At 40.7% G+C, this 14,801-nt stretch overlaps 1 protein-coding gene across 1 annotated transcript in view; it reads left to right on the top strand.

The window, feature by feature from the left end:
* The window catches only part of HCN4 (hyperpolarization activated cyclic nucleotide gated potassium channel 4), a 338,377-nt gene that overhangs the window by 304,567 nt on the left and 19,009 nt on the right, over positions 1-14,801 (top strand). Inside the window, exons 4-5 of the mRNA XM_073579459.1 lie at positions 5,965-6,183; positions 14,416-14,562. Of these exons, the coding sequence (XP_073435560.1) occupies positions 5,965-6,183; positions 14,416-14,562 (366 nt within the window). The remainder of the gene's footprint in view (positions 1-5,964; positions 6,184-14,415; positions 14,563-14,801) is intronic.

The following is a 14,801-nucleotide window of genomic DNA, read 5'->3' as shown; positions in this document are numbered from 1 at the left end:
GTTTTACTAGCAGAGGTATACAGTGAGCGTCATGTTGCCTCCATCCTTAAAATTCCTAAGACAGCAGTCAATTATAACAAGGTCGAGCAGCAGACATTGGGGACAACAAAGCTACAGACAGGCAGAGAGCAAAAACGACTCTCCACTGACCGGGATGTCCGTCATCTTATTCGAATGTCACTCAGCAACCGCAGGATGACATCAAGTGACCTACAAAAGGAATGGCAAATGGCAGCTGGGGTGATGTGCACGGCAAAAACAGTTCATAACAGGCTCCTAGAGGCAGGGCTCAAGCCATGTAAATCTAGAAAAAAGCATTTCATCAATGAGAAGCAAAGGAGAGCCAGGCTGAAGTTTGCCAAAGACCATAAGGATTGGACCATAGGGGGCTGGAGTAAGGTAATCTTCTCTGATGAGTCTAATTTTCAGTTTTGCCTAACACCTGGTCATCTAATGGTTAGATGGAGATCTGGAGAGATGTACAAGGCACAGAGTCTTGCACCCACTGTGAAATTTGGTGGAGGATCGGTGATGATCTGGGTATAGAGGCCAGCAGCTGATCTCTCTGTCATGTGCCATCCATGCCGATGTCAGCTACCAGCCTTTGATTAGCCAGTGGCGTGTATTGCAATGCAGGGACCAACGGGTCTCTGCTCCACAATACGTGCGTTCAGCTGAAATAGACATTGGCGGGCCCCCTTCCCGCATGTGGGCCCAGTCACAGTCACACCCTCTGCAACTGTGAATATTATGCCCCTAGTCATAAATCAAAGCAACTTAGGTTGTAGATTGAACTCAATGAACTTGTGTTTTCTTTCAACCCTGACACTATGAAACAGATGTTAGCAGGGAGGTTAGGAATGTCTTTAATTAATGAGAAAAGTACCAGTTGTAAGATTAGGAAAGCAAAAGATGGACAAAAGAAACTGAGAGATGTTGAGAAAGGCAGACTTGTGAACAGTCCTGCAAACTGGACTGCAAGGGGTGTGGGGCTTATCAGAAAGAAAGAAAACACATCCAAAAGTGGTCATTTGGGAGGCACTCCTGGGCATTTTAAGAGTTTAACTGAGCCTTCAGGAGTTTGGGGTTGACAGGTTTTAATCCAGAGTTTTATTTTGTAAATTTTGGCAAGTATGGGAAGGGCAAAAAAGAAAAAAAACGACGCTACTAGGGATGGGCGAGTCTACTCGCTAGGACTCGTTACTCGGCGAATAGTAAGGGACTCGCTGGACTCGTTACTCGGCGAGTCTCCCAGTGATTACTCGCACAGTAACGAGTCCAATGCAAGTCAATGGCAATCCTAGTTTTGTCAGAGTTTTTTTTTCTCACTCGCTAGACTCGCTATATCACATCGCAGTCAACAGCGAGTCTGAGCGAGTCTGAGCGAGTCTACGATTCCGAGTCCTGTATACTGGATTCGGGACTCGCTTATACAGAATCTGTTATGTTCCTACAAGTTTCCAAGACAGCCTATGTCAACACACAGCGATTGTGAGCGAGTCTGAGCGAGTCTACGAATCCCGAGTCCTGTATACTGGATTCGGGACTCGCAAATATAGAATCTGTTATGTTCCTACAAAGCTTCCGAGACAGCCTAGCGTGTTAGGTCAGAAAACTTTTTTAGATGGACAAGCATGTTAGCCAATCATATTCAGTAATGTTGGTTGTGGCAGGACTATGATTGGCTTCTGTCCATCGTGATGCCTATGTCATGTATGAGAGGCGAGGCTGTATATACAGTAAGCCTTTTCCACCGCCATTTCCTCTACATTCCTGAGAGATCTGAGATAGAGCAGGGTGAGGTAGATGCTTGAGCAGATCATAGGGATTGTCAGTTAGTGTAGGGAAACTTCAAGATTCCTTATATTAAACCCAAACAGCTCTTCTGAGAGCTACCAGGAGGACAGAGGAGTACTGTGTAGACTGTAGGCAGGCAGGCAGGGAGGATCAAGCCTTACAGTGCAGTGCACAGTGCAGGGACTAGTGTGCAGCTTCACTGCTAGGTGTCAGCACACACACTTACCCCGCCAGCAAGTGACGCCTACAGCACCACCTAACTCCATCTCGGTGACTGTGCATTTGTCAACAATGTCACAAAAACCACAATTTCCCAAAAAAGAGGTTGCAAAGGGACGAGGTCGTGGCCGTAGCAGTGCAGGGAACATCACTTGAGCGATCTCCCTCCAGGCTGTAGCCCGCTGGATGTTATGCCCATAGGCAGGGTCAGTGGGGAGCCAAAGCAGGGGCCGAGCCTCCACCAGATCAATCAACTGCAGCGTGTTGACAGTGACACGGGCCATGATTGCTCTGTATTGCTCTGTGTGTGTGCGTATGTCAACTCGACTCGGATTATTTCCTGTTTGCTCAAAGCATGGTGTGTGCTAGAGAAAATCGCTTCCCTCGCCTCATCGGCGCTAAATAAGACAAACAAATGCGAGTTTGGACTTGGACACAGCAGCAACAAACTGTTGCGAGTGGGGTTTACATTTCGCCAATGCAAGCGCTTTCCGAGACACATCTGCGATTTGTAAATCGCACATTACTCGCTAAGACTCGCTTCCCCATTCATTAACATTGGACTCGCTAGACTCGCAACGAGTAGCGAGTCCCGGGCTCGGACTCGCTAGAGTCAAGCGATTCCGAGTAATTTAGGACTCGCCCATCACTAGACGCTACCCTTTTTCAGAAAGCACTGACCATGGGATGGCAGGCACTAATCCCCCCCCCCTTTAACACCTTCCCAACTAACTGACTAAAAGAAACACGACACATGGTGTGCAGATAAAAGGCTGCGGTATTTATTAATATTTACTCAAATATTAAATATATTAAATATATAAAACCAATAACCAACCATAAAAATTAATTACTCCATAGCAACTTAAAAGTATCCAATCCCACCCAGCATAGCTGAGTGAGCACCCATCTAATAAGTATCACAACAACATTATATGTAAGGAAGGGCGGGCGGGCAGCTGTTTCTTCAAAATCCCAGGTGCTGTAAGATGTCTGATAGGAATGCCGGGCTTAAAAAGGCTCTTCTGTTTGGTGACGATTGTCCACCAATCAGGCTCCTGTCGCTGATTTCTGCCTGGTACCTGGAGACGAAGAGACCAATCTAAAGAAGGTAAGTACCATTAGACATTACATAAGAAAAAGGGGGGAAGAAAAGGAATATAAACCCACTGCTAAGGGAAATAACGGGACATACCAAGACTCAACCCTAACTAAACTAGACTTTAGTCAACAGGGGGAGTTGGTGCCGCAATCCCATCAAGTCCCCATGCTATTTGCTCTAAAGGGGACTTGAGCATTCATTAGAAAAATGCCATGAGCAGAGGGTGAAATTTGAAAAAGTTGCAAATTATGCCATAAAGGGCCTGTCACACTAAGCGATATCGCTAGCAATATTGCTATAACGTCACTGGTTTTTGTGACGTTATAGCGATATTGCTAGCGATATCGCTATGTCTGATAGTTCCCTCCGACCACTCCCCCGCTGGTTATCGCTGATCGCGTGAGAACGTCCTGGACTGTTTCTCGTCGTCAGCTTCCTGCTGGGCTTCCTGCTGTGACGACGAGCGACGCGTGGACGCGGGCGGGATGACGTCAGGATCGCCTCGTCTGACACGTACAGTTGTGGCCAAAAGTATTGACACCCCTGCAATTCTGTCAGATAATACTCAGTTTCTTTCTGAAAATGATTGCAAACACAAATTCTTTGGTATTATTATCTTCATTTAATTTGTCTTAAATGAAAAAACACAAAAGAGAAAGAAGCAAAAAGCAAAACATTGATCATTTCACACAAAACTCCATAAATGGGCCAGACAAAAGTATTGGCACCCTCAGTCTAATACTTGGTTGCACAACCTTTAGCCAAAATAACTGCGACCAACCGCTTCCGGTAACCATCAATGAGTTTCTTACAATGCTCTGCTGAAATTTGAGACCATTCTTCCTTGGCAAACTGCTCCAGGTCCCTGATATTTGAAGGGTGCCTTCTCCAAACTGCCATTTTTAGATCTCTCCACAGGTGTTCTATGGGATTCAGGTCTGGACTCATTGCTGGCCACCTTAGTCTCAAGTGCTTTCTCTCAATCCATTTTCTAGTGCTTTTTGAAGTGTGTTTTGGGTCATTGTCCTGCTGTAAGACCCATGACCTCTGAGGGAGACCCAGCTTTCTCACACTGGGCCTACATTATTCTGCAAAATTTGTTGGTAGTCTTCAGACTTCATAATGTCATGCCCACGGTCAAGCAGTCCAGTGCCAGAGGCAGCAAAGCAACTCCAAAACATCAGGGAACCTCTGCCATGTTTGACTGTAGGGACCGTGTTCTTTTCTTTGAATGCCTCTTTTTTTTCTCCTGTAAACTCTATGTTGATGCCTTTGCCCAAAAAGCTCTACTTTTGTCTCATCTGACCAGAGAACATTCTTCCAAAACGTTTTAGGCTTTTTCAGGTAAGTTTTGGCAAACTCCAGCCTGGCTTTTTTATGTCTCGGGGTAAGGAGTGGGGTCTTCCTGGGTCTCCTACCATACAGTCCCTTTTCATTCAGACGCCGACGGATAGTATGGGTTGACACTGTTGTACCCTTGGACTGCAGGGCAGCTTGAACTTGTTTGGATGTTAGTCGAGTTTCTTTATCCAACATCCGCACAATCTTGCGTTGAAATCTCTTGTCAATTTTTCTTTTCCGTCCACATCTAGGGAGGTTAGCCACAGTGCCTTGGGCTTTAAACTTCTTGATGACACTGCGCACGGTAGACACAGGAACATTCAGGTCTTTGGAGATGGACTTGTAGCCTTGAGATTGCTCATGCTTCCTCACAATTTGGTTTCTCAAGTCCTCAGACAGTTCTTTGGTCTTCTTTCTTTTCTCCATGCTCAATGTGGTACACACAAGGACACATGACAGAGGTTGAGCCAACTTTAATCCATCTCAAGTGGCTGCAAGTGTGATTTAGTTATTACCAACACCTGTTAGGTGCCACAGGTAAGTTACAGGTGCTGTTAATTACACAAATTAGAGAAGCATCACATGATTTTTTGAACAGTGCCAATACTTTTGTCCACCCTCTTTTTTATGTTTGGTGTGGAATTATATCCAATTTGGCTTTAGGACAATTCTTTTTGTGTTTTTTCATTTAAGACAAATTAAATGAAGATAATAATACCAAAGAATTTGTGTTTGCAATCATTTTCAGGAAGAAACTGAGTATTATCTGACAGAAATGCAGGGGTGTCAATACTTTTGGCCACTACTGTAAGTAGCGACCCCCGACCCCTGCGATGTCGCTAGTGAGATCTGCTTGTGTGGCAGCTCACTAGCGACCGCTTAGCGATGTACTAGCGATCCTGACCGCGTCATATCGCTGTTCGGGATCGCTGGTACATCGCTAAGTGTGACAGTACCTTAAGTGTGGCGTGTGCCATAATTTTCTATATTTTTACACCAGAAAGCAGCATGAGCACAGTGATAAATGTCCCCCTCTGTCTGTAGTCTTCACCTGCCCGTCTTGGTTTGGATATATATATTGACTAAAAAGTAGTTTGGTTTTATCACCTATTCAATAGCATATACTGTATAATATATAGGTACACCTTGCAGCTGCTTTGAGCCTCCACTTTTCTTTGTCTACCTTTTTGGGTTAAAATCCATATTGTACTATACACCAAATTTAAAAAGTCTATACACCAAAATAAGATATTTATATCAAATGTGATCAAAATGGGATCAATGCATATTGTGCACAAAATAGCAATTTCTTTTTTGCTTAGGCCATTACTCCACTTGCTACAAGACTCTGAAATAACATCTATGTGTGAGGTCTTGCACTACCTGACAGCAGCGCTATGATAAATTACATCTTTTATCTTAAAATAGTGGATGTTTGTTGCACCAATTCTGTTTAGCTTGTGATGTTACAAGTGGAAAACATCTTTTTTTTCTCTCTATTACAGAATGCCTCTTGGGGAAAGCAATATTCCTATGCTCTTTTCAAAGCCATGAGTCACATGTTGTGCATCGGGTATGGGCAACAAGCGCCAGTGGGCATGTCCGATGTCTGGCTTACTATGCTGAGCATGATTGTTGGTGCCACTTGCTACGCCATGTTCATTGGTCATGCTACAGCACTTATCCAGTCCCTAGATTCGTCACGACGCCAATATCAGGAAAAGGTACATCAGACTCTTTAAATGATTACGCTCTTTAAATTTGGTAGTTCTTAATTCCTACATTACATTTGTTCTGAATTGTTGTTTAATACGAGCTGCAGTCGGATGACATACGGATCACTGTTCGTGAAACATTTGTGCGATTCTGTTCTGTTAAAAACAGACCGATTTTGTATAGCTTGTGTGTGACTCCAGCCTTAGTCAAAAACTGTACAAAAAAGTGAATGTCTGTTTGTCACTTACGTATTCTATTAGCATTTTTCATGAATAGAACATGTACCCATTTTTGTGGTGTTCACATGTCCTATTTTTTTGTGGTCACTGTGTCCCACAAAAAAAAAAACATTTCTTTTTTTCATCCAAGTCTCGGATTAGACCCACAATGCAAGTCTACGGATCCTTGAAAATTATGGACAGCACACAGATGCTATCCATTTGTTGTCCATTTTTAACTTTGTAATGGGCAGCAGATTTGCAATTTTTTTTCTTGCATGCAAAAATATCACTGATTAAAAATTGAAACACCGAAAAACCACCAATTCAAAAGGATCCAAAACCATTTTAAAAATTGGACCACTTTTGTTTCACAAACGGTATGACTGAGTGAAGCATAAAAGTTGACATTATTTAAACAGGTATTCCGATATTGTATATGGTAAATCCACAGAGTATGTCATGAATGTATGAGGTACCCTCCTCATGTTGTTCATGACTGTAGAGATGGCTGCATGTCTCTCTATTGGATTCTCTCTTGAGTTCCAAAAATTGCTGAGCAAACTTGCATGGCAATTTTCAAAATTTTCATACAAATGAATGTAGAGAACTTAACATGCGTGGCCATCTCACCAGCAAAAGCCTTTTTCCACATTGTGAGCTGAACTTTTTATTAACACCAATTTTGGGTACATTATGCTTTGATCACTTTTTAAGGGAGGTGAGATGACACAAAATACAATTCTGGTGTTTTGATTTTGTTTTCTCTTTGCTGTAGGGGTTAATTTTATATTTTGATAATCTTGATAGGATTGACTTTTATGGATGTGGCGATATCAAACACATTTTATTTCTTTATTTTTAACAGGGGTCAAGGGTGGATGGGGGATCAAATTTTTTTATATTCTTGAAAACGTTTATTCTTCAGTTTAATTAAAACTGCAATCTTCTGATTGCTAATATTATATAATGCAATACTACAGTTTTACAGTATGTACGACATATCATTTTCTTTTATGAAGCTTAGCCAGTGGCAGAGGAAAGCCAAAACAGCAGCCACAGGTTCTTCAAATCAAAAGATTTAACCCCTTAGTGACTGGGCCAATTTTATAAATTCTAACCAATGTCAATTTATATGATGATAACTCTGGAACGCTTCAACAAATAACATTGATTTTGAGATTTGTTTTTTCGTGGCACATTATAATTTATTATAATAGTAAATTTAGGTTGATATGTTTTGTGTTTATTTATAAAAAAATATCAGAAACGACAAAAATGTAAAAAAATTGCAATTTTCAAACTTTGAATGATTATCCCTTTAATCCAGATAAACATACCACATAAAAACATTAATAAATAACATTTCCCACATGTCTGCCTTACATCAGTACCATTTTTAAAATGCTAGTTTATTTTGTTAGCCTTTTAGGAGGTTTAAAAATGTAGCAGTAATTTTTCATTTTTTTCAAGGAAATCTACTAAATTTATTTTTTGAGGGACCTATCCAGGTTTGGGGTGCTATATATTGGAAAACCCCAAACATGATACCATTTTAGAAACAGCATCTCCTGCCATATTGAAAACTTCTGTCAGATAGTTTATTAACCCTTCAGGTGATTTTCAGGAATTAATGCAAAGTGGTATAGCAGCAATGAAAAAATGTTTGTTTACCACCTAAATGTCTCTAACTTCTGAACCAGTCGAAATAGCTGGGAGTCTCTAAGGCCGCTATTTGGCCATGAACTGCTATGGCAAACATCAGAACCACACAATCATGATCTAAGTGTGTCAAAATTAGGTTAAAGCAGAAGCCCCCACAATCTATTAACCATTTATTTGATGTAGTCACTTTTGACAGCTGTAACTAAGGGGTTAAACAGATATGGACGGTGTCAACACTGATCGTTTGTGATATAGCAAGTTGTCAACTATAATGTACAGTTGACAGCTGCTGGATTGTCACCTGTGTGGGGATGCTATTCTCTTATATCTCAGGTCAGGAAAAAGACGTATTGGCTGTAATTAAGAGGTTAATGCTTCTAACATAAATATGGATGTAGTAATCCTTAACTTGTAAGGTGGCACAATACGTTATCAACTTAGTTACATAGTACGTTATCTTACAAGTTATGTATTGCTACTACTTATTGCTATCACAAGCAATGACAGTGTTAGGCGTCGGATTTCTGCGTTTGCTCTGCAGGGATCCAGACACTCACATTCTGCAGTCTCCTGCTGTTTATCTACTGCAGAGGAGATTGCCTTGCAACAAATCTCTCCTAAGGCTAAGTCCTTCTGTCCTCCTACTGAGCATGCTCATGGAACGATCTCCCATCGGAGATCGGGAGTCATGTGCTTAGGTCCCGCTCCAGATCTCATTGGTCCATCTCAGAGATCTGGAAGCATGCGGAAGGTCCCGGCTGCTATAAAAGACGCGCATGTCTGTTTCGCCATGCGCTAGTATAGACTTGATGCTGTGTCTATGAGGACGGATGTACGATTCTGGTGAATGACTCATTATAAAACCCCTTCCCTCTGATATTACGTATGTGGTTAGGGACTGCGTCTAGAATCAGCGCCAGCGCTCCTCTGCTGCAACATCCACAGCTGCTAGCGTCCGGACATTGCGCTTGCGCCTTAGCCTTGTAGTTTAGCGGCAGTATCCACGCCGCGGTGCAGTAGCAGCCCCCCTTTGCATCCACAGCTGTGACGCCGCACACGGTAGGTCTAGAAGGACGTTGTGCCGCCGTCTTGGGCTACTCCTGTGACCTGATACTGTGTGTATTTATACTGAGTACTGTGACCTCACTAGGCTCAGTCTTTTGTATTTGTATTTATTTGGCATTCCTGTGACTTAACAGAGATTGCTCTGCGCACCTGGGTGACGTTTAACCCTGTGCGCATTACCACCATATTGCTCCTGCCACCACTTAGCAGTGGTTATATCACCTACTTCACGGTGGACCCCGAGCGGCGAACGCACTTTATTATTATTTTTATTTAGTGCGTTCCGCCTTTCCTAACAGACAGTACAGGAATATATCATTAGAACCATCATCAGTACAGAAATACATCACCAGAACCACCATCAGTCCATTAGTACATCACATAACCATCAGTAGATGAGTACAGAACCACAATTAGTACATGAGTACTGCACCAGAACCACCATCACTACATGAATACAGCATCAGAACCACCATCAGTAAATTCATATATCCCAAGGACCATCATCGGTACATGAGTACAGCACCAAAGCCATCTTCAGTAAGTGAATACATCATCAGAACCACCATCAGTATTTGATACAACAGCAGAACCATCATCAGCACATGAGTACAGCATCTGAAGTACCATGAATATATGGATACAGCACCAGAGCCACCATCATCACATGAATAAATCACCAGAACCACCATCAGTGCATGATTACAACACTAGAATCTTCATGAGTACATGATTACATCACCAGGACCATCATCAGTGTATGACTACATCACCAGAACTATTATCACCACATGAATGCACCAGGTCCACCATCAGTTCATGAATACAGCACCAGAGCCATCATCAGTACATGAATATAACACAAGAAAACTGCCACATGGTCCAACCCTATAAACTGTGGCCTCCACACCAACCCCACTTAACCGCGTACCCATCTCCACACTGACCGCCACTCTGGCCCCACCACAGTGTTCCCATCTTCAGAGTTACCCACACAATGCTTCATTTTTATACTGTCCCCCCACCCTGCCCTCTTGCTGCCCCATTTACACACTGAACACTCTCACAGTGCAGCCTACATTTCCCCCTCTCCATACTGTGCCCACGTTTAATACTGCCCCCACAATGACCCTCTCATCACTGCACCCGCTGTCATACTTCTCCCTTTCCTTCATTATGTACCCATCATTGTTTTCCCTCATGCAAACTACCTCTCACCCTTGCCTACAATAAAAGTTTTTTGTTTCTTCGGCTCCACTATCACGTTGCTGCGCGTCACCTCAATCCCAGAATTTCAGGCGTGCTGCACATATTTTCAATTTTACATATATCTGAAAAACACTAGCTCAATTGAGTGTAGAATGCAGGGAGACTATGATAGACCTCATCTCCAAACTTATATACATATGGACACCGCTACATGTGAATTAATATTTATATATATTTTTCTTTATAATTTTCCAACACCACTTGGATTATTTTTATGCATAGCACTTTATCATTCAAAAAAATATTGATTGATATTTATGGTCAGTAAACTCTCCCATTTTTTATTGCTATATACTCCTTGATCATGTTTACATTGCATGTGGTGCCCTGCTCCCCCTGTTTTTAATTGTATACACTTTTTATCATTTCTTGCCCCCTTTTTTTAATAAAAAAAGATAAAAATATAATAAAAATATGTAATTTTGGTACATTTGCTTTGCCTTATATTTTTTATTGATTATAGTGCTCAAGTAGTTTTTGTATGTTTAAATATCAATAAAACAAAATGAGCTTATGGAAAAAATTTAGAAAAAAAATTTATAAATTGAAATTTGCAAGATTTCTTGCAGTCCATGATTACCATTACCACTAATCTTGAACTGGTCTCCATTGCATACTATGTGGCCTTCTAACATCCATTGTAGAAGGTAGGTCTTTCGGGGAAAAAAGTGGCAGGAATTGGTGGCACCTGGCTGACTGCTGAGATCTTCCTCAAACATGGCTGGGAGAGGTGCTGAGTAAGATGGCTTGAAATAGAGACAAAACCACCAAGGCAGATTCAGAAATACATAAATGTGCAGGATCTGGAGATTGATGTACAAGTTATAGAGATATAGTTAGCGGTAAGGAAATTTTCAAAAATCACATACTACCACCTAGAGACAGCTTGTGGGAACTGTGCTCTCATGTTTTCTATGTTAGTCTGTGCCAGCTCCAATATTACCATTTAGCCTGTGGTTATGCAGATAGCCATTAAAACAGAATATATATATATATAAATATATATATACACCACAGAGAGATGTCACATAAGATAATATCTATGTTAGGCTGGTCGCATATTAGAATTATGAGTTCTGTTCTGCATTGGGATCAAGGAAATGGAATTCTTACCAGAGAGAGATCCATCAAATGGATCACATTGGTCAGTCATTTTGTGGGAAAAATAGAGCAACATGTCCTGCTTTTTGATCATTAAAATTAATGAAATTTACTTATCAAGCAGAAGCTCCATTGCAGATGTGAATATCAAGCACAATCCTATGCATCATGTGTGACACAACATAGTTATGTACAGTATGTAGCTCCACATAACATTCTGTCCCCACACACCTGTTCTGCGTAGTCTAGTATTCTACAACTTCTCTACAGCAGTGGCATAGCTAGGCATTCTTTTACCCTGTGGAGATATTTCGTTCTGACTTTTCTTTAGCATCTTATGCACTCCCCAGCACCTATGGACAACCCTCTCAGCTGCATCCCTGTCAAGGCATGCATACATGTAGACCACACAGCCCTTTATACTTTTCTGTATACTAGAAAATATGACACAGTTCATAGTTTTATGCACAGCTTTCAAATTGAGGTTGCGGCATATTCTACTAACCAGTCGCTAAATTCTAACCTTATTTGCTTTATTTCAGCTATTATTTAACAAGTCATGTGATTTCATAGTGATTCATAGTGCAGGGTATATGGTGTTTAAATCTGATATTTCTGTACATTTAACTTGTGTTTTGATCATACAGATGATTGATATATACATATTTATCAGTCATGGAAATCAAATATTGCTTTTGAATTGTGGTTAAATAGAAAAATGAAAAATAAATAATAAAGAAAGGTGCCTGGACAAAAAATGAGGATGCTCCTGGAAGAGATTGAAAATAATTTCACTGTGGGATCATGTTAAAACTAAGGAGTGTCCTGAAATTAGTATTACGTGTGTCTACAAACTTATAATCAGTCTGCCTCTTTAAGCGATGAAAAGTAGTCATTGTGCTGTTTGGTATCATGGTGTGTACCACACTAAACATGGACCAAAAAAGCTAAGTAAAGAGTTGTCTCAAGTAACGAGAAACAAAATTATAGACAAACAATTTAAGGCTGCATGCCCACATACAGGAATAGTAGCATTTTGGACACAGCCTATTTTTACTGTGTTCAAAACACGGCGTTCTAAAATACAAGCACAGTGGATGGGGTTTCTAGAAATCCAATGTCCACTGTGCTTCTTTTAAACGCTGCGTAAACTGATCTGCGGTGCGGGTTTCCAAGCTGTAGCATGTTAATTTCTGTACTGGAGACTCTAGTCCCCTCTGCATACTTTCCCTGAATAGACCATCATTAGATGTGGTAAATGACAAGTGCGTATGTAGCACGCAGCTTTTTGGATGCATAGAAAATACGCTGAGTCCAAAGCACTATTCCCGATCCTGGGCACATTCTTGTTACTACAGTTGCACATATTATTCAGAAGTTTAAAGGGAACCTGTCACCATGTTTGTCACATATGAGATACAGCCACCACCTTTCAGCCCTCATATACAGCATTCTAATATGGTGTATATATGTCCCCGATAAGGCCTACAACAAAAGAAAAACACTTTTTATAATATTCACCTGTGGGGCGGTTGGGTCCGATGTGTAAGAGAATGGTCAGCTGTAATATACTGAGCGGCCATGATGAGATAGGCAGCCATCTTGTGAAAGTTAGGAGAAGATTCCACTTTTACAAAAGAACTAATAAAATGTACTTCAAATGGAGGATGGAAAATGAGATCATGTCGCCTAGCAACCTCAGCAGACGTGCATAGAGGAAGATTGAATCAATAGGGGAATAGGGTTACCAAATATATGGTCAATGTGTGTATACGTGATAGTGTTGGTAGAAAGAGCAAACTCATTAAAATGTCAAAATGCACAAATTTATGGATATAGTCTGGAGGCAATGTTAAGTTTGAGGACAGTAGCCATGCATAATAATGACTTGTATGGGTTTTGATGCTGTGTGAGGAAATGTTAATTAATATTGTCATATTATATCATTATATTCTAAAATACCTGTTTCTGTAGATTGCCATGTAAACGCCTTAGAATTATAATGTAAACACCCTCTGCGGCAAAATGCAGTTTTCTTTGTTTGTATCATGTATAAAAAGGCACCCATAGTTTCGCACGGGGCCTTTTCACCGCCAGACTTCCTAGCGAACCTCTGCCCGTCTGAATTCCTGTTTTTGCCTGCATACTACAGCTTTCCTGATTATCTGTCCTGTTTTGCCGTGTATCTCTCAATAAACTTCAACCTCAGCTTGATAAGAAGAATGTCTACAACTTTTTCCGGTTCTTCCAGCTCTCTCAGTAAGAACTTTCTCTTACATTCACCTTACTTTACAATTTTTCTTACTTTAACAGAAGTGTACCAACAATCTTGATTGGTTCATTATTTTGCAATTGAACAGTACACATGATGTTTTAAAGCAGCTCAACCGACATGGCTGTAATTCTTCCGAAGCATGGAAATCCACTTTGACCGGAATCCTTTGTTTTTTTTTCATTTGAGATTGAACAAAAGACATTGGCATGTGTCTGAAATGCGTAGTTACTTTTGTGGTTATTTTTGTGGTCACAACTTTGGAATCCAAATGTTTTAATCAGGTTTTCCAATAAAGTCAAGATTTTTACCAGGAGCTGGAAACAACTACCTATTCTTACATGGATATGTTTTAAAGGCAAGGAATGGATAATGCTGATGAAATCTTATCTTATAGTTTTAAGGTTGAAAGAAGACACAAGTCCACCAAGTTCAACCTAGCATCTTCTTAACATATTTCTGATAATGGTATTTTCTCTTCTTGTTTTCATAAGCAGCTACCTAAAATAAGTATGAGCCACTCATTGGAATACCACCATCGTGTTGTGTCTTTGATATATTCAAAATTTTACTGATGAACTTTGAAATCTGTTAAACATGGCATCTCTGATCTAGTCTGCTCAATACATGTGTTTTCCCTTTATTTTTAGTACAAACAAGTAGAACAGTACATGTCATTTCACAAGCTCCCAGCAGATATGCGTCAGAGGATCCACGACTACTATGAACATCGCTATCAAGGAAAAATGTTTGATGAAGAAAGTATTCTTGGCGAGTTGAGTGAACCTCTGAGAGAGGTGAGATTTGTTAATACATACAGTATGACATATTAGAATTCTGTATCTTAAAACATTTACACAAAAATTTTAAATGATGAATGTGCTGTAAATAAGAGGTGTGAACTTAAGAGACTTATTACTATATTCTTAGAAGACTTTGACATCCTTCTGCTGGGCCTGAAAAATACTACAGCAGTGAACTATGACTAACGCTCATCTCCATTATTGTATATTATTAGGCCTATCAGAACAAATCC

Source organism: Dendrobates tinctorius, unplaced genomic scaffold (assembly GCF_039654945.1).
Source record: "Dendrobates tinctorius isolate UK_male_01 unplaced genomic scaffold, ASM3965494v1 ptg000062l, whole genome shotgun sequence".
Lineage (NCBI taxonomy): Eukaryota > Metazoa > Chordata > Amphibia > Anura > Dendrobatidae > Dendrobates > Dendrobates tinctorius.
Note: the sequence above shows the minus strand (reverse complement) of the source record. Positions and strands in the feature narration are given on the sequence as shown.